The sequence below is a fragment of the Cynocephalus volans genome, chromosome 12, assembly GCF_027409185.1.
Source record: "Cynocephalus volans isolate mCynVol1 chromosome 12, mCynVol1.pri, whole genome shotgun sequence".
Classification (NCBI taxonomy): domain Eukaryota; kingdom Metazoa; phylum Chordata; class Mammalia; order Dermoptera; family Cynocephalidae; genus Cynocephalus; species Cynocephalus volans.
Genome location: NC_084471.1, coordinates 10,686,768 through 10,712,781, shown reverse-complemented (window position 1 = coordinate 10,712,781; position 26,014 = coordinate 10,686,768). Strand labels below are relative to the sequence as shown.

At 36.8% G+C, this 26,014-nt stretch overlaps 1 protein-coding gene across 1 annotated transcript in view; it reads right to left on the bottom strand.

Moving 5' to 3' along the window:
* ENTHD1 (ENTH domain containing 1) overlaps positions 1-26,014 on the bottom strand; it is a 135,227-nt gene that overhangs the window by 80,836 nt on the left and 28,377 nt on the right. The window contains exon 2 of the mRNA XM_063115621.1: positions 15,400-15,642. Within this exon, the coding sequence (XP_062971691.1) occupies positions 15,400-15,642 (243 nt within the window). The remainder of the gene's footprint in view (positions 1-15,399; positions 15,643-26,014) is intronic.

Here is a 26,014-nt window from a genome sequence, read left to right as displayed (position 1 = left end):
AGCAATCCTGGGCAAAAAGAACAAAGCTGGAGGCATCACACTACCTGACTTCAAAATATACTACAAACCTACAGTAACCAAAACAGCATAGTGTTAGCATATAAACAGACACATAGACCAATGAAACAGAATATAGAACAAAGAAATAAGTCCACATATTTACAGCCAACTGACTTTCAACAAAGGTGCCAAGAACATTCACTGGGGAAAGAGCAAACTCAATAAATGGTGCTGGAAAAACTGGATATCCATATGCAGAAGAATGAAGCTAGACCCCTATCTCTCACCATATACAAAAAACAATTCAAAATGGATTAAAGACTTAAGTCTAATACCTAAACTGTGAAACTACCAGAAGAAAACATAGAAGATATGCTTCAGGATGCTGGTCTGGGCAAAGACCTAATGGATAAGACCTCAAAAACACAGGCAACAAAAGCAAAAAAAGACATATGGGATTATATGAAACCAAAAAGCTTCTGCACAGCACAAAGAATTAACAGAGCAGACAACCTGCAGAATGGGAAAAAATATTTGCAAAGTACACATCTGACCAAGGATTAATATTTGGAATACAAAAGGAACTCAAAACAACTCAACAGCAAAAAAAAAAAAAAAATCCATTAAAAAATGGGCAATTGAGCTGAATAGATATTTCTAAAAAGAAGACATACAAATGGCTAATGGCTCACAGGCATATTAAAAAATGCTCAACATCACTAATCATCAGGGAAATGCAAATCAAAACCACAATGAGATATCATTTCACTCCAGTTAGAATGGCTATTATCAAAAAGATAGAAAAATGCTGACAAGAATGTGGAACAAGGGAACACTTATACACTGTTGGTGGGAGTGTAAACTAGTACAGCCATTATGGAAAACAGTATAGAAGTTCTTCAAATAACCAAAAATAGAACTACCATATGATCCATCAATCCCACTACTGGGTATATATCTAAAGGAAAGGAAATCAATATATTGAAAATATATCCACACTCCTATGTTTATTGCAGCTTTATTCACAAAAGCCAAGAGATAAATCAACCTAAATGGCCATCAACAGACGAATGGATTAAAAAACAAAACCAACTGTGGTGTACATATATATAATGGAATACTATTCAGCTATTTTAAAAAATCAAATCCTGTCATTTGCAGCAATATGGATGGAACTAAAGACCATTATGTTAACTGTTCAACCTACAACAATGGCTCCTCCCTAGATTTAAAATATAGGACAATAACACGTGTACATAAACAGAGAAAGAAAATAAAGAATAAAGGAAGTGGGGCAAAATGTTAACAACTGGTGAATCTGGATGAAGAATATATGGGAGCTCTTTGAACTATTCTTGCCATTTTAAGTTTGAAACTACTACAAAATGAAAGTTTTGTTGTTTTTTTTTAATAGGACAAGTATAAATTACTTGAAGATATTTAAGTGTAATTATGCCTCAAGGCAATGAAATTGGAGTCAAGGTTCCTAACTCATGATTCTGCAAAAGGTAGATATAAACTTAATCACCATAAGACTTTACTTTCCTGTCTTAAAAAAAATTGTTTTGTGTGTGTCAATTGTCTTTTTTTCTTTTCTTACATTTAACATTCTTATTTTACTTTTTAAAAATTTTAAGATTTATTTGTACATATTTGTGCAGGACAATTTGTTTCAATACAAGCACATACTGCATTGAATCGCTTAAAATAGATAGCATAGATTTGTACCTGTTAATCTTCCACTCCTGGTCTCTGGTAACCATTATTCTACTACCTCCTTCTATGAGAACCACCTTTTCTTTTTGTAGATTTCACATATGAGTGAGATCATGTGATATTTGTCTTTATGTGTTTGGCTTACTTCAGTTAACATAACGGTCTCTAAGATGCTTTAGAAGGACAGGGCAGGAAGAGTGCAAACACTGTAAACCTTTCTTGGAAGGTGAATTTTGAGATTAACAGGAAAAATGCTTGTTTTGAAAAAAGGTGAAAACAAAAAGGTAAAGAACAACAAAGCAAATATATTTAAGCAGATTTTAAAAATTAAATATGAAATAGCTAGATTAAAAAAGTGAGAAAGGACCGACATTTATTGCTGGAGATCTTAAAAGAGGAGTTAAGGCAATTTTATTTCAGCATCTTGCTAACAAACAGCATATAAAATTTGAGAGATTGCCAGTAGTTCTCACTTAAGAATAATGGGGAAACAGGAAAATTCATAAACTGTGTTAAGTGCTCAGCTTCAGGGACCAGGAGAAATACAGATTCACTACAAAAGCAAGTTTTAATATGTGGTGGCTAACTCCTAGGTTAAGACAGCAGAGTGAAACTGCAACACAGAATTCCAATCACCCCATACTTAATATTTTTTAAAAAGTCAAAACTAATCAAAAAATTATTACAACAGTAATCTAACATGGAAATAGACATAACTAAAAGTATTTTTTAAAAGAAAAATAATAAAAATATCTGGTGGCCAAGAAAAGACAGAAGATATACATGGATTTCTTTTTCCTAAATCTTATACTTTCTGCCTTTTAACAGATTACTATAATCTATTAATACTGTGATTATTAATATATTTGGACTTACGTCCACCATTTTTTTTTTACTATTTTTATTTTTATTTTATTATTTTCTTTTTATTTATTTATTTTTAACTTTTATTTTGTCGATATACATTGTGGTTGATTATTGTGGTCCCTTACCAAAACCTCCCTCCCTCCTCCCTATCCTCCCTCACCCACAACAATGTCCTTTCTGTTTGCTTGTCGTATCAACTTCAAGGAATTGTGGTTGTTATATCTTCTTCCCCCCCCACTCGGGTTTTTTTTTATGTGTGTGTGTGTGAATTTATATATTAATTTTTAGCTCCCACCAATAAGTGAGAACATGTGGTATTTCTCTTCCTGTGCCTGACTCGTTTCACTTAATATAATTCTCTCAAGGTCCATCCATGTTGTTGCAAATGGCAGTATTTCATTCGTTTTTATAGCTGAGAAATATTCCATTGTGTAGATGTACCACATTTTCCGTATCCACTCATCTGATGATGGGCATTTGGGCTGGTTCCAACTCTTGGCTATTGTAAAGAGTGCTGCGATGAACATTGGGGAACAGGTATACCTTCGACTTGATGATTTCCATTCCTCTGGGTATATTCCCAACAGTGGGATAGCTGGGTCATATGGTAGATCTATCTGCAATTGTTTGAGGAAACTCTATACCATTTTCCATAGAGGCTGCACCATTTTGCAGTCCCACCAACAATGTATGAGAGTTCCTTTTCTCTGCAACCTCGCCAGCATTTATCGCTCAGAGTCTTTTGGATTTTGGCCATCCTAACTGGGGTTAGATGGTATCTCAGTGTGGTTTTGATTTGCATTTCCCGGATGCTGAGTGATGTTGAGCATTTTTTCACATGTCTGTTGGCCATTTGCATATCTTCCTTAGGTAATGCCTACTTAGCTCTTTTGCCCATTTTTTAATTGGGTTGCTTGTTTTTTTCTTGTAAAGTTGTTTGAGTTCCTTGTATATTCTGGATATTAATCCTTTGTCAGATGTATATTTTGCAAATATTTTCTCCCACTCTGTTGGTTGTCTTTTAACTCTGTTAATTGTTTCTTTTGCTGTGCAGAAGCTTTTTAGTTTGATATAATCCCATTTGTTTATTTTTCCTTTGGTTGCCCGTGCTTTTGGGGTCATATTCATGAAGTCTGTGTCCAGTCCTATTCCCTGAAGTGTTTCTCCTATGTTTTCTTTAAGAAGTTTTATTGCTTCAAGGTGTATATTTAAATCCTTAATTCATTTTGAGTTGATTTTAGTATATAGTGAGAGGTATGGGTCTAGTTTCATTCTCCTGCATATGGATATCCAGTTATCCCAGCACCATTTGCTGAAGAGGCAGTCCCTTCCCCAGTGAATAGGCTTGGTGACTTTGTCAAAGATCAGATGGCAGTAAGTGTGTGGGTTGATTTCTGGATTCTCTATTCTATTCCATTGATTGGTGTGTCTGTTTCTATGCCAGTACCATACTGTTTTGGTTATTATAGCTTTGTAGTATAGCTTAAAGTCGGGTAGTGTTATGCCACCAGCTTTATTTTTTTGCTCAGCAGTACTTTGGCTACGCGTGGTCTTTTATTATTCCATATAAATGTCTGGATAGTTCTTTCCATTTCTGAGAAAAATGTCATTGGAATTTTGATGGGGATTGCATTGAATTTGTATATCACTTTGGGTAGTATGGACATTTTCACTATGTTGATTCTTCCAATCCAAGAGCATGGGATATCTTTCCATCTTCTTGTATCCTCTCTAATTTCTCTCAGCAGTGGTTTGTAGTTCTCATTACAGAGATTTTTCACATCCTTGGTTAACTCAATTCCTAAGTATTTTATTTTTTTGGTGGCTATTGTAAATGGGCAGGCTTTCTTGATTTCTCGTTCTGCATGTTCACTATTGGAGAAAAGAAATGCTACTGATTTTTGTGTGTTGATTTTGTATCCTGCTACTGTGCTGAAATCATTTATCAATTCCAAGAGTTTTTTTGTAGAGGTTTTAGGCTGTTCGATATATAGGATCATGTCATCTGCAAACAGGGACAGTTTGACTTCATCTTTTCCGATCTGGACGCCCTTTATTTCATTCTCTTCTCTGATTGCTCTGGCTAGTACTTCCAACACTATGTTGAATAGGAGTGGTGAGAGTCGGCATCCTTGTCTAGTTCCTGTTCTTAAAGGAAAAGCTTTCAGCTTTTCCCCATTCAGGATGATATTGGCAGTGGGTTTGGCATATATGGCTTTAATTATGTTGAGATACTTTCCCTCTATACCTAACTTATAGAGGGTCTTTGTCATGAATGAGTGCTGAACTTTATCAAATGCTTTTTCAGCATCTATAGAGATGATCATATGGTCCTTGTGTTTGACTTTATCAATATGGTGTATCACATTTATTGATTTGCGTATGTTGAACCAACCTTGCATCGCCGGGATGAATCCCACTTGATCGTGGTGAATAATTTTACGTATGTGTTGCTGTATTCTGTTTGCTAGTATTTTAGTGAGGATTTTTGCATCTATATTCATCAAGGATATCGGCCTGTAGTTTTCTTTTTTGGTTATATCTTTACCTGGTTTTGGTATCAGGATGATGTTTGCTTCATAGAATGAGTTTGGGAGATTTGCGTCTGTTTCAATCTTTTGGAATAGTTTGTAAAGAATCGGTGTCAATTCCTCTTTGAATGTTTGGTAAAATTCTGCTGTGAATCCATCTGGTCCTGGGCTTTTCTTTGTTGGGAGCCTTCTGATAACAACTTCAATCTCCTTTATTGTTATTGGTCTGTTCAAATTTTCTGCGTCTTCATGGTTCAGTTTTGGGAGCTTGTGTGTGTCCAGAAATTTATCCATTTCCTCCAGAATTTCAAATTTGTTGGCATATAGTTGTTTATTGTAGTCTCAAATGATTCCTTGTATTTCAGATGAATCAGTTGTAATATCACCTTTTTCATTTCTAATTTTTGTTATTTGAATCTTCTCTCTTCTTTTTTTTGTTAGCCATGCTAATGGTTTGTCAATCTTATTTATCTCTTCAAAAAACCAACTTTTTGATTCATTGATCTTTTGTATCGTTTTTGGGTTTCAATTTCATTAAGTTCTGCTCTGATCTTAATGATTTCATTCCGTCTGCTAACTTTAGGTTTGGATTGTTCTTGTTTTTCTAGTTTTCTATAAGGTGAAGTGTTAGGTTGTTCACTTGCCATCTTTCCATTCTTCTGAGGTGAGCATTTAATGCAATAAATTTCCCCCTTAATACTGCTTTTGCAGTATCCCACAGGTTTTGGTATGATGTATCATTATTTTCATTAGTTTCAATAAATTTTTTGATTTCCTGCTTGATTTCTTCTTGGACCCATATGTCATTAAGTAGAATGCTGTGTAATTTCCATGTGTTTGTATATTTTCCAGAGTTTCGTTTCTTAATTTCTAGTTTTAATCCATTGTGGTCTGAGAAAATACATGGGATAATTCCAATTTTTTTGAATTTATTGAGACTTGATTTGTGACCTAATTAATATGTGATCTATCCTGGAGAATGATCCATGTGCTGATGAGAAGAATGAATATTCTGAGGTTGTTGGGTGGAATGTTCTGTAGATATCTGCCAATTCCAATTGGTCTGGAGTATTGTTTAGATCTTGTGTTTCTCTACTGATTCTTTGCCTAGATTATCTGTCTACTACTGACAGTGGGGTGTTCATGTCCCCTGCTAGTATGGTATTAGTGTCTATTTCCTTCTTTAGGCCTAATAGAGTTTGTTTTATAAATCTGGCTGCTCCAACATTGGGTGCGTACATATTTATGATTGTTATGCCTTCTTGATGGATCAGTCCTTTTATCATTAAGTAGTGTCCCTCATTGTCTCTTTTTATGGTTTTTAGTTTAAAGTCTATTTTGTCAGATATAAGAATAGCTACTCCAGCTCGTTTTTCTTTTCTGTTTGCATCGTAAATCTTTTTCCATCCTTCACTCTTAGTCTATGTGAATCTTTATGGGTGAGGTGGGTGTCTTGCAGGCAGCATATAGTTGGGTCCTGCTTTTTAATCCAGTCAGCCAGTCTGTGTCTTTTGAATGGGGAATTTAAGCCTTTTACATTAAGAGTTGTTATTGAAAGGTGTTGATTTATTCCTAGCATTTTATTGGTTGTTTGGTTGTCTCAGGTGTCTTTTGTTCCTTGCTTTCTGATTTACTGTTTGGTTTCTGTGTTTGTTGGTTCCTTAGGTTGTAGATAGCGTTTTTGTTTGTTTGTTTTCTCTTCATGAATGCCATTTTTATTCTACTAGTGGGTTTTGATTTTTCTTGGGTTTTTATGGCAGTGGTAGTTATTTTTCAGGAACCAAACCCAGTACTCCCTTGAGGATTTCTTGTAAGGGTGGTCGTGTGGTAGTGAACTCCCACAGTTTTTGTTTGTCTGAGAAATATACTATTTGCCCTTCATTTCGGAAGGATAGCCTTGCAGGGTAGAGTATTCTTGGCTGGCAATCTTTGTCTTTTGATTTTGAATATATCATCCCATTCCATTCTAGCTTTTAGGGTTTGTGATGAAAAGTCTGATGTGAGCCTGACTGGGGCTCCCTCATAGATGATTTGACGCTTCTCTCTTGCAGCTTTTAAGATTCTCTCTTTGTCTCTGAGTTTTGTCATTTTGACTATAACATGTCTTGGAGAGGGCCTTTTTGGGTTGAATACGTTTGGAGATCGTTGAGCTTCCTGGATCTGAAGATCTGTGATTTTTCCTATACCTGGGAAGTTTTCTGCCACTATTTTGTTGAATATGTTTTCAATGCAATCTCTGTTTTCCTCCCCTTCTGGGATACCCATGACTCAGATATTTGATCGCTTAAGGTTGTCTGATATGTCTCTCAGATTTTCTTCAATGTCTTTGATTCTTTTTTCTTCTTTTTTTGTCTGCTTGTGTTATTTCAAACAGCCCATCTTCAAGTTCAGAGGTTCTCTCTTCAACTTCGACAAGCCTGCTGTTAAACTCTCCATTGTGTTTTTTATTTCGCTGAATAACTTCTTCAGTTCAGCAAGTTCTGCTACATGTTTTTTCAGGACATTGATTTCCTTGTACATTTCCTCTTTCCAGTCCTGTATACTTTTCCTCATTTCAGCATGATGTCTAGCTGAGTTTTCTTGTATCTCATTCAGTTTCCTTAGAATTATCACTCGAAATTCCTTGTCAGTCATTTCAAGGGCTTCTTGTTCTATAGGATCTAGAGTTTGAGATTTATTAACTTTTGGTGGTGTACTTTCTTGATTTTTCGTATTTCTGGTATCTTTTTTTTTTATGTTTATTCATTGTGGCAGGGGGTTTCACAGTCCACCGGTTTGAGACTATTGACTAAGATGTTGCTGTGGTTGCCAATTTGGTATGGCTACCTCCGTGATTGCTCAGTTGGCCTGTAGTGCCTTGTGTGTGTGGTTGCCTCAGGTCTTGGGTCTCTCCGGGGAGTCATCTCTCTGGTCAGCTTGGACTCTGCTGGGCTGCTGGATCACAGGGCAGTACCACAGGGTTTGTAGTCTCTGCTGAGCTTCCACTTCCCATGCAGGATTTCTCCCCGTTTGGTGCCCTCTGGCCCGGGCTGTTGGTTCACGCAGTGGCGACCCCACAGGGTGTGTGGTTTCTGTCGAGTCTCCACCTCCCTAGCCGGATGTCTCCCCGCTCTGTGCGCACTGGGCTGGGCTGGGACGTGTCTTCTGCAGCCCTCGTCTATCAGCTGGGCCTTCAAGACCCTGCTCGGCACCGCCTCTCCCAGGAACTCTACCAGGTTTCTGCTAGGCACAGACGACCAGTCTTTCTGGGTGCCTTTTTAGCACTGTGTAGATCTTTCTCGGGACTTATCACCTTCCTCCTGGTATCATGGTTATTTGTGTACTTGTCATCTCCCACACCAGAGCCACCATTTTTTTTTTATTTCCATCTGTCCCACTTTATCTATGCTTATTGCCCTTTATAAAAATTTTTATTTTTTTCTCCGTTTTTTTCTTGCCATTTGTTTGGAATATATGTCCTCTATTTATCTTCTTTTAGAGTTTATCCTTAAAAGTCCACCATGCACATTTACCTTTAAAAATTGAGTCAAATAATTTTTTTTTTTTTTTTTTGCAGCTGGCCAGTATGTGGATCTGAACCCTTAACCTTGGTGTTCAATAACCATCTTAACCTTCCACCCTCCAAAAAATAAGGACTTTCAGAACACAACTCTGTAGATCCACCCACCTGCAACTTACATACCATGGCTAGGCACTATTTTAGCTGCCTTTTTCTGAACTCAAAAATTAGACATCATTATTTTATACAGAAAATGTTTAATTTTATATTCATGTTTACCATCTGCTCATCATTCTCTCTTGCATTTCCAACCATCTTCCCGGAGTAAATTTCCTCTTTTTAAGTGTATCCTTTAATGTAGGTCTCATGGTGGTAAACTAAGTTTTTTATCTATAAATAACTATTTCACCTTCGTCCTTAAATGATAGTTTTGTCGGGTAAACAGCCTACTCTTTTCTCTCAGCACTTTGAAGATACTGTATCACTGTCATCTTGCCTTTGTAGCTGTATTTGCTGGCATGGGTAACTGTCATTCCTTTGTAGAAGTATCCTCCATATGTCTTAACATTGCTTTCATATTTCCATTTTCTTTGGACCTATCTTCTAGTTCACTAAATTAAGTTTTTTATTTCAGAGATATTTTTCATTTCTGTAAATCCCCTTTTTTCAAATTCATTTATTCAGTCCTAATAATCTTTTGACAATTGGTGATATATGTGATTATATCCTGTATCTAAATATTATTTAAATACGTAGCTGTTCTACATCCTGTATCTGACCTTTCTTTCCAATATCTACTATCTTTGGGGAACTAAATATGTTCTTTGCTGCTTACTTTCTCCTGGTTTGGTAATAATATTGGACTGTGAGCACACTGCTTGATTTTAAATAGTGAAAATCCTATAGACCTAACTTGTGAATTGAATAGACTTTCTTTGTATAGAGAGAATTACCTGGGACCACTTCATCCCCACTCCCTTAAGGGTCTTGTTTGGTTCAGCACAATAATCCAAGGTTATCCTTCCCAACGTTCAAGAAAATATAAGCCCCAAACTCATATTTTTAACTACTGACAACTGCCTTTAAGCAATTCAACCCCTACAGACACCTGCAGCTTCCCACATGTGCCAGCTCCAAGTCTCTGACGCCAGCTCACGTGTTCTGTTCTAATTTTATTTGACTGATTGACTGATTTTAAGTTTTGATGGAGACACCTCTGGAGACTTCCCATACCTCTTGTGAGGCTAGTAATGTCTCAAATACAGTGTCATTTCCCATCTTTGGTTATTGAGCAATATTAGATGGAGGTCCTAATTAGTCTTATTGCCAGCAGTAGACCTTTAATATTTTTTACTAAAAAACAGCATATAGTACATTGTTTTTATAAAAATAATTTCTCTCTAGCTATCCATATCTCTCTATGTATGGATGGATATAAAGATGCCTACAATTATGTCCATCTAATATTAATGATGGCTATTTCTGAGTAATGAGATTGGTAATGATTGATTCTTTATCACAAGCCTGTATGGTTTTTAGAAGAATAAAGTGATTTCCTGAAACAAAAACAAAAGAGAAAAGATGAGCAGACTGGAAGCAAATATTCTGAGATGTTAACAGCGGTTGATTTGGGGTGGTAGGGATATGTTATTATTTTCTTTTTTGTACATTTATTTTTAAATTTAAAAAAATCAACTGCCTGACATTCCTCAATGCAAATGTTTTAATAACAACAATTTATACCATAAGCCCTGCCATCTCATCTCTATGTGAAAGGCAACCAAGTATGACTCCACGTCAACTTTCTCTTTACAAAGTCCCCTGTAGGAAGTAACATCATCAACATTGGTAATTTTTATTATAAAAGCATGACAACTACTTTGCAGTATAATTTTTGGTTCAACAACAAGCATAGAGTATTTGCGGGGAAATATTCCATGATACAGAATGCTATTACATCGCTTCTCGGCCTTTTGGCTAAGATCAAGTGCAGAATGCTATTACATTTAACATAGACTAGAGTAATCCTTTTATAATACAGGTAAAATTCCATTGCATACTGTTACTAATGAGCTCTTTATGGAAGATCAGATGACTAACACAGGTAATGTTTTGCTGGTCTGATTGTAAGCAATGTCTCTGGAGACAGTTTTTGAAATAATTGTTGCTGCTAAAGGAAAGGGCCTAACTCTGATACTTACAGGTCAAAGAAGCAGTGTTACAACTGTGCTTTTTGTAGTTTTCTCTGTCTTTCTATCAAGCAGCAATTATCCTTCAGCTCATCTCTTCCTTCAAACATCAAAGTCATCTAAACAAAAACCACCCACGTTATCTAGGAGAATTAAAACTTAAGGAAAACATTCAGGAATAGGCAGGAAAAAGAAGTGATGTGTATATAACACCTTCTTTGAAGTACCTCTTTTCCCTTACTAATTTGCCACAAAGAAGCTAGGCACAGCTGTTTCAGCTCTAGAGTCCAAAGCCTGGGAAGTGGATTCCTAGCAATGCAGCCAGTTTTACATTTCACTATAACTAAATAACTCAGAGATATCTTTAAATTCCTCCTGATGGAAATTTACCTGTATGATAGCACCACTTGCCTCCATTTTCTGTTAGAGTCATTTTCAATTTCTCTCTTTCTTCTCCAATTAATCATCCACTTATCCCATTGCCTCTATATTCTATCATTAAACATTACTGTTCCCTCCTTTCTATAACCCTAGAGCAGGTCCTGGATGCCAGAAAGTGAAACGACTGACTCTTACAAAGCTTCCCTCCAATTCTTATCTCCTTCATTTCTACACAAAGCAATAAGAATTATCTTCCACCAACAGCTGTTTTCAGTAATAAGAAAGCTAAGTTCTGTGACTAAACTAAATATCTCTTCTGTTCTCCAAGGCCTGCAATGGTTCCTAGCTGCCAGTCATATCGAATTGAAATTTCTAAATATTGTTTATTATGTTCTTCATGAATTACTCTGAATATTCTGATCTGCCCATATTTTTCCACATATTCAGATTTCTATTCTTTATTCCTTTTTGTCAGATAACCATATGTTACCATGCTAATCCATTTCTTGTTCGTATTCTTTCTCACTATGGTAGAGCCTACTTGTCGCCCCCTATGTTTATTCTCCCCCTCTTACTTAATAACAAAATCTCTTAACTTTCATCTGGGCACATAGCTGTCTAGTATAAAATCTACATTTCTCTGCCTCCCTTGCAGCTAAGAGTATCCAAGTGAACAAGTGCCAAACAATAAAAAAATGTTATAAGCAACTTTTAATGAGTGTCCTTAAAAGGAGCAGCCATTTGTATTTTCAACCTCTCCTTCCTACTGGATAGAATGCAGATGTGATGGCTAGAGCTCAAGCAGCTATTGAACACGAAGCAGAAGTGGATCATAAAGTGGAAGTTAGATGCTGAATATGGTGTAGCAACAAGACATAAAGAGCCCTAGACCCCTGACATTGCAGAGAGCCACATCAGTCATAGAATATCTACTCTAGATTATTTAAGGAGAGAGAAATAAATTCCTATCATGTTCAAGCTGCTAGCACCTTTGTGGCCTCTACTACTATGATTTGTGGATGCACCTAATTCTAACTTATCTACCAATCTCAAAGTTTTCATTTGTTACTTCTCCTGTCCCATTAAGAATGCTCCCCAATTTATTACATTTTCCCACCCCACTCCCAAACTGTGTTTTCTTTTTTCCTTTAAAATACAGCTTCAGATTCAAACACCTACACGGAGATGGTATTACTAAATTTACTTAATCCAATACTCTTTTTTGAACATAAACACACATATCGATATATCTCATATGTATGTGTAGAGTTAGGGGGTAAATGAAAAATAATGTAACAGATTTTGTAACAAATTTACTACAGCTTTTACATCCAAACATTAACTATTCACTATAAATCACTGTCTTACTATATAGATTTACTTCAGGCATGCCATCATTTATCAAAACTCCTTTGGAACATCTTTTTGTGAAACAGACTCGAAAGCACATAGTACATCACAAGATATAAGCTCTGTGAGAGCAGAAATATACCCAATTTGCTTACTGTGCCTAGAACAATGTCTAGCATATTTTAAGTAGGTACTCAATACAAGTTTGGAGTATTAAAAAAATAAATTGTAGCAAAACTTCACTTGAAGGTGGACTGACTTTTTCAAAATAGTCAAAAGTCATTCAGAGCTCATTCTAGTGAATAAAACGTGTCATGAAGCTGGGGAATATCATTTTGGGTTAAAATACAATCTGTGACTATAAACCAATAAACTGGAGTTTCTTGTGTGAACCATAAAATCAGAGTTGAGTTACTTCTGTATTGATTTAGGGACTCATTTCCTAAGCTTACAACTAACCACTCCCAGTCTGCTGCAGTTTCAGGGCATCTGCCCCTGCTGTTCCCTTGGCCTGATATACATGGATTGCTCCCTCACTTAATTCAGGCATCTATTTAAACATTCACCTCCTAAAAAAGGTGTTCCCTCACTACCTGACTTAAAATAAAGCCATCCCTGTCACACTCTGTCCCCTGCCTGCTTTCCCTTTCTTTATAAGACTTGTTACTACCTGACATATTTTATATCTATTTTGTTTATATGTGTTCAATATGTCTCTGTCACTAGAACGTTAGTTCCATGGTGAACTTTATTTTATTCACAGCTGTAGCTCCAAATTTCTGCTAGATACCCAAATTTCAAATAACAAATTCAATAATTATGTGTTTATTATGAAAGAGGAAAGAGTGAGAAAAGAAATAGGAGGAGGAGCAAGAAAGGTAACAGAGAAATAGCAAAAACAGTGAAGAAACTCTGGATGAGTCATAACTGGTTATTTTGCTCTGTTACTTTGTTTTTAGTGTCAGTTTGAATTCAAGGCTTCCATGAGAAAATTTCAGAATTAGTCACTGTCCCTTTTGGAGATTTATTTCACCAGAAGTGGGTACCCTAAAGAAAGAGATTCCATTACTTTCAGAAGCATTTGGATGGTATTTACTATTCTAACTACAATGGCAACCTCTTTTAACCTCTACCTTCCCAATCCACAAGTACAAATTGAGTGAACATTTGAGAACTCTTGACTACGTCAGAGAAGTACCCAAAATTTTTAGCAGGATTAGTCTGTGTTGGTATTACTACTAACATTTTTAAACTTCCACACTTAACTAACATTTTGAATTACCTATTCATATTGAATACCTGTAGCTCTTTTAATAGATGTCTTAGCTCAGGCTGCTATAACAAAGTACCACAGAATGGGTGGCTTATAAACAATCAAAATTTCTCTCTCACAGTTCCAGAGTCTGGAAGTCCCAGATCAGAGTGCCAGCGTGGCTGGGTCCTGGTGAGGGCCCTCTTGTGGAATGCAAACTGCTGACTTATTGCTGTATCCTCACAGAGGGCAAGAAAGCTCACTGGGGTCTCTTTCATAAGGGTACTAATCCCATTCATAAGGGCAGCACTTTCATGACCCAATCACCTCCCAAAGGCCCCACCTCCAAATATCATGATGAGGATTAGATTTCAACATATGAATTTGGGAGGTGGGGGACACAAACATTCAGTCCCTGTATTAGTCCATTCTGTGTTGCTATAACAGAATACCTGAGACTGGGTAATTTATAAAGAACAGTTTTATTTGGCTTATGATTCTAGGACAGCTGCAGCTAGCAATGGCCTCGGGCTGTTCCTACTCATGGCGGAAAGCGGCAGCCAGCCAGCCAGCCAGCGGGTACAAACAGATTACATGGCAAGAGGAAGCAAGAGAGGGTGGAGGAGGTGCCAGGGTCTTTTAAACAACCAGCTCTCATGGGAACTAACAGAGCAAGATCTCACTCAGGCCCCCTCCACCAGGGAGAGCATTAATCCATTCATGAGGGCTCCACTTCCATGACTCAAACAGCTCCCAACACTGCCACATTGGGGATCAGATTCGCACATGAATTTGGTGAGGACAACACATCCAAACTCTATCAGTCCCTAACAATAGATTTACATGATAAAGCCTATGAAAATACTTGTAACTATGTTACCACTACTGTGCCCCTCACTTATGGCACAAAGTTTAGTTCCTTCAAGGGACAGTTATCTAAATCACATTTCATTAATGTTTTTGCTTTGTCAAACTATCCATTCCCTCATACGCAACTTATCAATGGAGGCTGTACTGGAGAATTTAGGGCAAAATGGCATTCCTTTCAGTTTCAGCAAATTTGGTAGAAAAGATAAATAACATTGTCCCGATGATTTCTATTATAACATTATAAATAAATTCCTTTTTAAAAAAAAGTTCTAAAGTCCAGATTTAAAATTTTAGGCAAAGGAAAGGGTACAAAGTATTATCCTAGAAGTATTTTTAGAGCACTCTTAGAATTTTGAGGCACATTTTAGAAAATTTCAATTTCTTAATTTGAAGGATCAAATAGTACCCAGGCACATTCATACCCAGACGCTAGTCTCAAAAGACAATATTCCTTCATATTTCAGTCACGCATAAAATCTTAAAATTGAATCACAATGCCAAATAGGTTAGTCACTAGTTTAATACCTTTTAAGCTCAAAAACAATTGAATCCAAGATAACTACATTCAGAAAATAATCATAAAATTTTCTACCGAATATTCTTCATCTTTGTTAGAAGTATAATATAGTAATAGCAGTACTAATAAAATATCAGTAAGTTAGTCCTAAAACCTAATGTTTTATTCTTTTTAATTGTTCTTAAATGATACTTATTGCATCTTAGGCCAATGTTCACTATACGCACTTTTGTGACGTAGCCTTGCAAACTTAAGAAGTTTTTGCTGCTTCTCTGAGGCAGGAATTTCTGGTGCAGGGACAGAAGCACATGCTGTTGGTGAGTTACCTGTACCAGGTAATCTTTTAGGAAATGTCACAGAGTAGGAGGTACGCCATCTAGTCCGACATGCCACTTCCCTCTCTTTATACAGCAACTGTTCATCCATCAGCAGAGTTATGACTTGCTTAGACTTTTCCCGGATATAGTAACCTGAAAAATACATTGAATTCACTTAGAAAAGGAAATGTGAGTTAAGGCTACAAATTTTTTTTGCGGGGGGGCAGCTGATTGGTACAGGACTCCAAATCCTTGACCTTAGTTAATTTTTATTCTTAAAAAAAAAAAAAGAAAAGAAAAATGTGAGTAAAGTTAAAAAACCTGTAGCAAATAAAGAACTGTCAATAAATGTACTCCTTTTCTTACACTTTAAGTAGTAAATAAATCATTTGTATATGACGAAATCGTATCATACATTGGCATTACATTTTTCACTTTACATGCATTATTGAATTTTCCTTTTAAAAGCAATACATACTCTGCAATAAATCAAACAATATAGGCATACAAAGAAGAGAAATTAGTTAGACAAGATGTATGACCATGACATATGGCTAAAGATTTAAACTAATATGCACAGTATGATTCAAATCTATAAAGCACAGGGGAAAATATACTACTATATGAGAGTACTTCAACAAGTTCATAGATTGTATCATCTTTTGATTCTTTTTGTCCACAAACTTTCTGAAGTACCCTCACATGTATATAGAGGAAAAGGATAGATAGACAAATACATAAATTGCTATGGTTTGAATGTGTCCCCTCCAAAATTCAGGTATTGCCAACATGATATGAGTGTATTAAGAGGCAGAGCCTTTAAAAGGTGATCAGGCCATGAAGTCTTCTCCCTTGTGAATGGGATCAAGGCCCTTACAAAACAGGATTCACACACTTCTCTTGCTTGCCTTCTGCCTTCCGCCTTCCACCTTCCACCATATAAGGACACAGCATTCCTCCCCTCCATAGGATGCAGCATTAAGCCACCATCTTGGAAGCAGAGAGCAGCCTTCACCAAACAACCAAACCTGCCGGCACCTTGATCTCGGACTTCTCATCTCCAGAAATGCGAGAAAAATAAATGTCTGTACTTTATAAATTACCTAGTCTGTGGATTCTGTTATAGCAGCACAAATGGACTAAGACAGGAAAGCAGGCAGACTGTGTACTTACAACATTGTTAACATATGTTACCTTAGAAGGGTACAATTGAGGTCCGACAAGAAAAGGGAGGGCAATTGGCTTTTCTTTGACAACATCCTATTGAAACAGCTTGTTATCATTAATAGAGTGACAGAGCATAGTCGAAGACCAGAATTCTAGTGATGGCTCTGCCCTTAACCATCTGTGACTTTGAGCCAGTCAGGTGGTCTGTCTGACCTGTGTCTGCTATCGGAAAAGCAATACAAACATACCTGTTTCAATATAATTCACAGATAGAGAAGTACACTGTAACCTATAACTTATTCAAATATAAGGTTTTAGTAATTAGTATTCTCAACCCTCCCCCTTGAGAAATGAAGGAAATCACTTACCTCTCCACATCTTGGGACCAACTCATATCAACATCTCATGTCTTCCCAATCCTTCTTCCAGAAGTAAACTCAAAAGTCCCTAAAGATCCACTACTATGTTAATTGTGGGCTCTAGGTGTGATGAATTAAAGTATTAATGTTTTCCAACTATAATTAACTAGCAGTGGAAGTAATAAAAAATGGTCAAATTCAGTGTATATTTAGATGACAGGGGCCAACGTTGTTCTGTAACTGCCAGTCACTTAAGTATTCATATGGTCAGTGTTAGAAACCTTTGCTCAAGTTGCCATCTTTTCCAAGATTATTTGATCTCATCTCACCTCCTGGTCATTTCTTCCTTCTGAAGTTCTTTTATAACTGCTTCAAACCTATCATTCTAAACACACTTAACTTCCTACGATTAGTTTGCAGTTCATAACCATAAATCACCAGTGTTTCGGGTTACCAATCAGTGTCACAGACGATTGCTGTGAATTTTGGCCACTGGGGACAATATGCAGGACATTATCTTTCCCCTGGAGAATGGACATGAAAAACATGTTTTCCCATTCTTAACTTCAGGAACTCATCTCCTTCCACTTTCCCCCTCCCTTTACTCTAGACACCCTGGTGCTTTATTCTACAATCCTACCATGCTCTTCATCTCCTTAGAGCCATATGCTGGCTGCCGTTTCTGCCAGGAACTCTTGCATGGCTAGATCCTTGATTCATTCATGTCTCTATTCAAATGTCACCTCCTCAGAGAAGCCTTCCTTCTTTCCACCCTCAATAAAACAGCCCTACCCCTATCACTCTCTGTTCCCTTGTGCTTTATTTTTCATGTGGCATTTACCACTATCTAATATTATATATGCATCATATATGTACTTGTTTATTATTTGTTTCCTCACCTAGAATAAAAGCTCCATGAAAGGCAGAAAAGTCTCATTCTAGACACTGATATGTTCAGTGTCTAGAAGAATTATTGGCACACAGTATATGCTCAATAAATATTTACTAAATGAATGAATCGATGAAGGAACAAATTACAAAAAAAATCTCAAATTTTCTTGTTGACATAGTACAAATGGAACTAGATTGGTCAAAGATACTGAGAGCCAATTTACAACTCAGCTGCCTGAGAACGTTTCTTGGCCTGAAATAATTTCTTGCAACACTCCGAAGTAGAAGAGGTTAGAAGTAGAAATTATGGGACAGATGTGGACTATGCTACCTGCAGTCTGTGTGAATTAGTGGGATTTGAGAGCAGAGAAATAATTGTAAGAGGCAAGCAGTACACCAAGCAGAGAGCCAACTGCAATGATGGAGGACTTCTCCCCAGAACATCAGGGCTCCTCCCTCAGGTACTGATCAGCAGCACCAGGAAGGTCAGGCCACAGCAGTTTACCAAAAATAGGGAAGATATCATCCATAAGTGAGCTTCTCTCTCAAGTGTGCTCACTACCCAGGCTATCTCTCTACCACCCTCAAGATACTGGGTATTAACCTGGCTGTTCTAAAGCATCAAAGCTGAAACTGAGAAAATCCAGTAAGAACCCAATAAACCTGCTTCAAGGATGAGTTAAATAATAATAATATTAATTATAAGATGGGATATACTCACTTCTAACCAGTATGTTTCTGAAAAAAAAAGGAAGGAGGACAAAGTCCTAAAATAGAATAGTACTGGAAGTAGAATAAATTTAGGCAGCAACTGCTTTGTGTCTTAAAGTAAGAAATGGGGGAAGGGGGTAGAAAACATGGATTTTTAGAAACAAGAAATTCAAGTATGCAACAGATCAATATCCAAAGATACTGTATAAAACACATCAAGATGAAAAGGTTGTTAGTTGACATGTAGGTTAAAATGAAAATAAAGCTATACACTGATCTAATTCAGATTTTTGGTTATAAGTTACAGAAATTCAGTTTGAACTGGGTAAGGCAAAAGTTGCCGGAAAATCAGGGGTTGCAACTGGGCCTCAGGTACAAATGAAGCAGTGACTAGAAAACCACCAGGACTCACCTTCCCTATCCCATCTCTGCTTCTGCGTAACACCTTCATTTTCTCCTCTTGTAGAATGGCTTCTACCTGGGTGTGTATATGGCCACCAATAGCCCCAGATTCACACCTCACACCCTGCCACCTGAAAAGCCTCCCTCTTCCTTTCTTCAAAATTGAAGTATCCAGGAGAATGACTGGTTGGCCCAGCTTGAAACAGTCACATGCCCAATGCCACAGCCAGAGGGTTCAAAGGCCACAACTGGCAATCCACATTAGAATAACACAGTGGAGTGACGGTAGGATCAACATGACTGGAAAAATGATCAAGTAAAAAGCCAGCTTAAGGAGTCCTCCCAAACATGAGGAGATATGAATTACTAAAGCAACTATGCAAGAGATCAATATACAAAGATATTCATTTATGCAGTCATTTAATCATTTCTTTAACACTTCAGTTTCAGGAAATATTCTAAGCAATGGGGCACACGTAAGAAAAAAATAGACAAGGTCCCTGCAGTTGTGGCATTTATATTTTAGTTGGTTGAAAAATCCAATAATCACAGACAAGATAATTTCAGATAAAAATGAAAGCTTTAATGGAAATAAAGAATGGTGATGTTCTAAACATTAATTTCAAGTGTGGCCACGGAAAAGTCTTACTGAGGAGGTAACATTGCTGAGTCTTGAAGAGCAAGAAAAAGCCACTCATGCAAAGAGCTGAGGGCAGAGAGCACCAGGCAATGGAACACCTGCAACTTCACTTCTTCAGGAAAGCCTTCCAGTGACAGTTAACTACCCCCTCCCATCACACCCTCTGGACAGACCTGGGCCCGAGTGCGTCAGGCCCTGCTTTCATACACCCTCACAGCACCTTACACTTGTCTTTCACAGTACTTCCACAGTTTGTAATTGCCCACTTAGTGAATGTCCTTTTTCTCTGTTAGACTGCAACATCCATGAAGACCAGAACTATACTTGCACAGCTATACTTATCTAACAGACACTTAAAAAAGGTTGTGAAATGAATGAATATGCTGAGGAAAAATTTCTCAAATGCTGGGGAGGAGTCTATATAAGTTTACAACTAAACATCATATAAAGAGATTTGGAAATATGGTAAACTCAAAGACCTTGGGCATTGAGAAACACCACCAGGAAAGATACATACCTTAAGATCTTCAGAATAACAAGTACGATCATGCGTTGCTTAGTGAAGGGGATACGTTCTGAGAAATGCATCGTTAGGCAATTTCATTGTTGTGTGAACATCACAGAGTGTACTTAAACAAACCTATAGCCTACTGTACACCTACGCTATATGATATAGACTATTGCTCTTAGGCTACCGACCTTTACAGCATGTTACTATACTAAATACTGTAGACAACTGTAACACAGTGGTAAATATTTGTGTATCTAAACATAGCTAAACATAGAAAAGGTAGAATAAAAATATAGTATTATAATCTTATAGGACCACAGTGGTGTATGTAGTCTGTACTGACCAAAACGTTGTTATGCGGTACATGACTGTATTAGGCTTCAAACAATAGTTTTAAAACATCTGAATACTCCTGGTCTCTATTCCTGACCTATTGTCCTACCAAAATCTACTCTTCCCATATTCTTTTCTCAGTGAATTTTATTTCCATTCTAAGTTAAAATATGAACATATACCTTCCCAGATTCAGTTATCCATGTCTACTGATTATACCCGCTAAATACCTTCTAAATCCATTCTCTCCTCTCCAGCTCCCTTAGTTCAGACCCTGATCATTTTTTGCCCATGGTGTCCTAAATTACCACTGACCTTTGAACAACTCGAGGGTTGTGGTGCTGACCCCCCCTACAGTTGAAAATCCATATATAACTTTTGACTCCCCCAAAACTTAGCCTACTGTTGACCAGAAGCCTTACTGATAACATAGTCAATTAACACATTTTTTATATGTATTATATACTGTATCCTTACGATAAAGTAAGCTAGAAAGAAAACATTATTAAGAAAATAATAAAAGAGAAAATACATTTACAGTACTGTACATATATTCATTGAAAAAAATCCATGTATAAGTGGACTCACACAGTTCACGTCCATGTTGTTCAGGGTCAACTCTGTTTACTCATCTTTAGTCTCCCCTCCAATCCACCCTCTACAATGCCTCCAGGGGGTAAAGGTAGGGTAGGGGTGGGGGTGTGGAGGGAGTGAAGTATCTAAAATATCTGATTGAGTTGTTTTCAAGTTAAAAAACCTTAAGTCGAGTTTGCACAGTAAGTTTATGCTTCAAAGTATCCCTCTGCTCTGCTCCAAATACACAGCAATAATAGACACTGTCAGTCACAAAAAGAAGATAAAAGCCTCCACAAAGCAGGAATATAAGAGAAATGAAAAAGCAGTGAGCAGAGCTGAAGCCACAGGGCTGCTGGGCTCTTGATCTGGCAGCAAGCAGTTCAGCTCCTCGGGTGTGAGAGAAACAAAGTTGGTCTCACTCTTTGATGTTGGTGGGGAAGGGGACCTGTGTTTATTAGAGAAGCCTGGGAAGAAAAGAGAAAGAAAAAAATAGCCACTAACTGCTTCCTAGGCTATAACTTATTTGCAGCTGTGGATCTAAAAGCAGGAGGACACACATGCAGCCTTAAGACCTGGAACTAAATAAGACACCATGCTCAGTCCCTGGGTGTTTTAGTCCGTTTTGTGTTGCTATAACAGAAATACCTGAGACGGGGTAATTTATAAGGAAAAGAGGTTTATCTGGCTTACGATTCTGGGACAGCTGCATCTGGCATGGGCCTCAGGCTGCTTCTACTCATGGCGGAAAGTGGCGTGCAGCTGGCGGGTACAAGCAGATCACATGGCGAGAGGAAGCAAGAGAGAGAGACAAGGTGCCAGGGTCTTTTTAAGCAAAGAGCTCTCGCGGGAACTAATAGAGTGAGAACTCACTCATTAATCCCCCCTCCCCCAGGGAGAGCATTAATCCATTCATGAGGGATCCACTCCCTCATGACTCAATCAGTTTCCAACACTGCCACATTGGGGATCAAATTTCCACATGAGTTTTGGAGGGGACAACACATCCAAACTCCATCACTGGGTCGGTGACACCCTAGTATTATCGTACGATACAAGCTCCAAGCCACCTTTATAAGGTCTAGAGGTTCTAAGGGGGCTGGGTAAAAGGAACTAAAAAAACCAACATAAAGGAAAAAATGAACATGGGTGGTTGCGGTTAGAACCTCCAACTCAAAATAAGCTAAAAACGAAAACTCTAAAATACATTTTTAAAAATTCTAATACTAAGCCAATAAAATCAGTAATTGAAAAAAAATTCACTCTAAGCAAAATCAATGTTTCTATAGGATCTTCTATAGAATCAATACTCTATAAAATTTTTAAATCCTCTAAAAAAAATTTTTAAATAAATGATTAAGAGAGATTAATACATGACTCATACCCACGACAAGGAATATGAAATCATAAAACAAAACAAAGACAAGCAGGAATGAAACAAGAACAGATGGATATGAAAATGACCAATTAAAAATCCTAGATATGTAAACTGAAGTCATTGAGATTTGAAAAAAAAATGCTCAACATCCAAGATAAACTCCAGACTCAAACAGTTGAAGACAGAATTGGTAACTGGAGAGCAATACCAAGGAATTATTCCAAAATACAGCACAGAGAGGCAATAAGATTAAAAAGATTAATTAAAAGTCATAAACAACAGATTATAGACCCCAATATTCATCTAGAAGTTTCAAAAAAGAAAATTGAGGTAACTGCCAAAAAGCAACATTCAGAGACAATATCTAAGAATTTTACAGAAAAGATATGTGAATCCTCACTTCAAAGATGACCTCTAAAGACCAAGCAAGATAAGTAAAAACAAATCTACACCTAGAAACACTGTAGAAAAATAGAACATTTAGGACAAAGAGAACATCTTAAAAGCTACCAATGCTACCTACAGCACTACAACTGCTGGTCAGTCCATCAGTTGTGTAGTCAGCAAGCATTTATTCGGCACCCCTACCATGCCCAGTGAAGAAACAGGGGGTGAACCAAAATTAAGGCTGTCAAGGCAAAATTAATTTTATAACATTTATTGGGAATCAAATATGAGGATTGACCCAGGAAACACCAGCCAACAGAGTTGGGAAGTGCTCTGGGACTCTATTACAAGCAACAAAGATTTTATAGGGAAGGTAATGGAGTCACGTTCTATCCTTATCTTATCCTTATCTTAAGAACAAGATGTCACTGAGATCATGAGACTCAACTCAAGGCACAGATTGTCTGGGAGTCTGCTTCAATTCCTTCATCAAGAGAGACAAAGTAAACTAAGCCCTCCAAACACAGTAAAGGAGCAGTGTGATATGGGCTACAACAGATGTGTGGGCAAGGTGCTGGGGACGAGCAGAGTAATAACTGCTTAACTTTGCAGGAGTAGAAAAGACTGTTCTAGTGAATATCTGCACTGAGCTTTATGTGAACATGAATATATGTTCCAGGGGAAAAAAATATAAAAATAAAAACCTATCAAGGACTAACAGTATCAGCTAACACTGACTCATGACTTACCATGTGCCTGACTCTCAGACGTCTCTCTAATCCTCACAACCCTCAGAGTTCATCATTAAGTCCATTTTACAAAAGAGAAAAGTCAGGCTTAGGGGGATGAAGTAACTTTCTCAAAGTCATAAAGTTAATAAGCTAGAAAGTGGAGATTGATTCTATAAAAATAACAAAATATAGACTTTAATTTCTTTGGCTGACTTTAGTATATAATTGTAAACTATTTTATTTGATGAGAACCTTAAGAGAATAATTCTGTTGACACAGCACTAAAGGGGCTAAGCCGGTTCCTCTCCTTTTTTGTTTACTCTGTCATCCATTTGAGTACAATAAATAAAGAGCACTGTGGGAAGACTAGCCAGTTGGGCAAAGGTCACATTTAAGTTTAAATAAATTCATGTTTTGCTTCTTGCTATCATGATTACCAATGCTACTATATTTGTTGAAAAGGAACACAAGGCTAAAATATTCGGCTATTTTAAGTAAAAATGTTTTGTTTAAACTCACAATAACATAATGTCTAACCACAGGCTTATGATGACCCAAAGCCTGTAACATGTTTGTTAAAGGAAACTATCTGTTCATCAAAAATATTTGTTACAGGAATTACATGTGCTCACCGAAGATACAAATGTACTCAGAAGCCTTGTGTTAATTAACCCACCACCAATGAAAGCACCCACATCACATTAATTAATCCACCACCATATATTAGGTGGGTTCTCTAGTTAGAGAATTTTAACTAGTGCTGTCTGACAGAAGTAGAAAAGCAATTAAATCTGATTCACTGTGAAGCTAGATTTTTATTCCTACAGTGCTTAGCCACTGCATCACACTGACTAGGAACTGTCTGCCACATACCACCCCAAACCCAGTCCCTTCAGTAAAAATAGTAATACTCCCAAATTTTAGTTATTTGGCTCTATAGCCCTGACATGGCTAATCAACATCTAAAGCTTTTTTTTTTTTTTACATTTTAAAATATTTTCTTTTTCTTGAACTTATTCCTTCTAGATATGCTGGCTCTATTTAATTCATTACAGTTGCCTTGGTAAGGAAAGCCACAGTCATTCCCTTTTTCTCTTACTCACCCAGGGTACCCTCTTTGTCTAAAGTTTTTCAGAAGCCAAATACCTGGTGTTTTCTCTACTTCTATGGGAACCTGGACTCAAAAAACAACCTTTCCCTCCCCCCCAAATAGATTTTAATAATTTATAACCTAGTGTAAATATAAATAAATGTATTACATCTTCCAAAGTATTTGACTTTTACATTTTGATTAATACCTCTTAACCATAGCTTAAAAGGCTTAGTTCTCAGTCCAACATATTCAAACTTTGGTGAGCAAATAGGTAGGTAATTGGTATGGGCTTATCCCTGAGTTTTGAAGGATACAACAATGAGGCAACCTATAAACAAATTAGCTATTATTATAAATGTTAAGTACCTAACTACCTAAATTAGGTGACTGATAATGCTAGCGGAAAGCTACAATGGCAATAATGTTATCAATGCATGCTTCTTATAGTAAAATAGCTTAATATATTAACTTTTTAACAATATTGATAATTTGTGTTTTTAAAATGTAACTCTTTTTTTAAAATATATTTTTAAATATATGTGGGTGAGTCTCTATGAAATGCCTATTTAAATGAAATTAACTGCAACTTCATGACTCACCTGAGAATAAAATAGCACATAAACCTATAATGCACACATATCTTAGATTCTGAATTGGTTTTAAAAGAATACCATAATTTGTGTAAACAAATAAGCTGATGATATGAAAAAGCTTTCACATTTGATTATTTTCCAGGTAATTTTAATTAAGTCCATTCTACTAGTTCAGTGAAATCCCTTAGGATAGTTTTAAGACTCAATTAGGAGAAGCTGTATAGTGTAATAGTAAAATATGACTAAATAGTATCAGGATAGAGTTCTAATTGTATTCAGCCATTAATTGTCTATGCAACCTCACCTAAATGACTTAATCTTTCTGAGCTTTGGATCCTCATCTCTATGAGAGAGAGATATAAACCTTTCTTTTCTCAAAAGATGCTTTAAAGATCAAATTAGATAATGTACATTGAAACCCTCTATTATTAAAATCTAATAATACTCAAACAACTGGATACTATATGTGCAATATACACAAAAGCTAATTTTAGATCATACATCTAGCTAGAACTATAAAATTTCTAGAAGAAAACCTTCCTTGGGGTAGGCAAGTTTCTCAAACAAGACACAAAAGGCATTAATAATAAAAGAAAAAAATGGGCTTCATAAAAATTACAGACTTTTAAAATGTTTTTACCCTACATTCTCCTATAAATGGATTTTGAGAGCACAACTGGAGGCTCTCACAGGGGAGCCCAGCTATTATATATCCTTGATGAAAGAACAGTCCTCCTCTGTCAGAGAAACTCATCC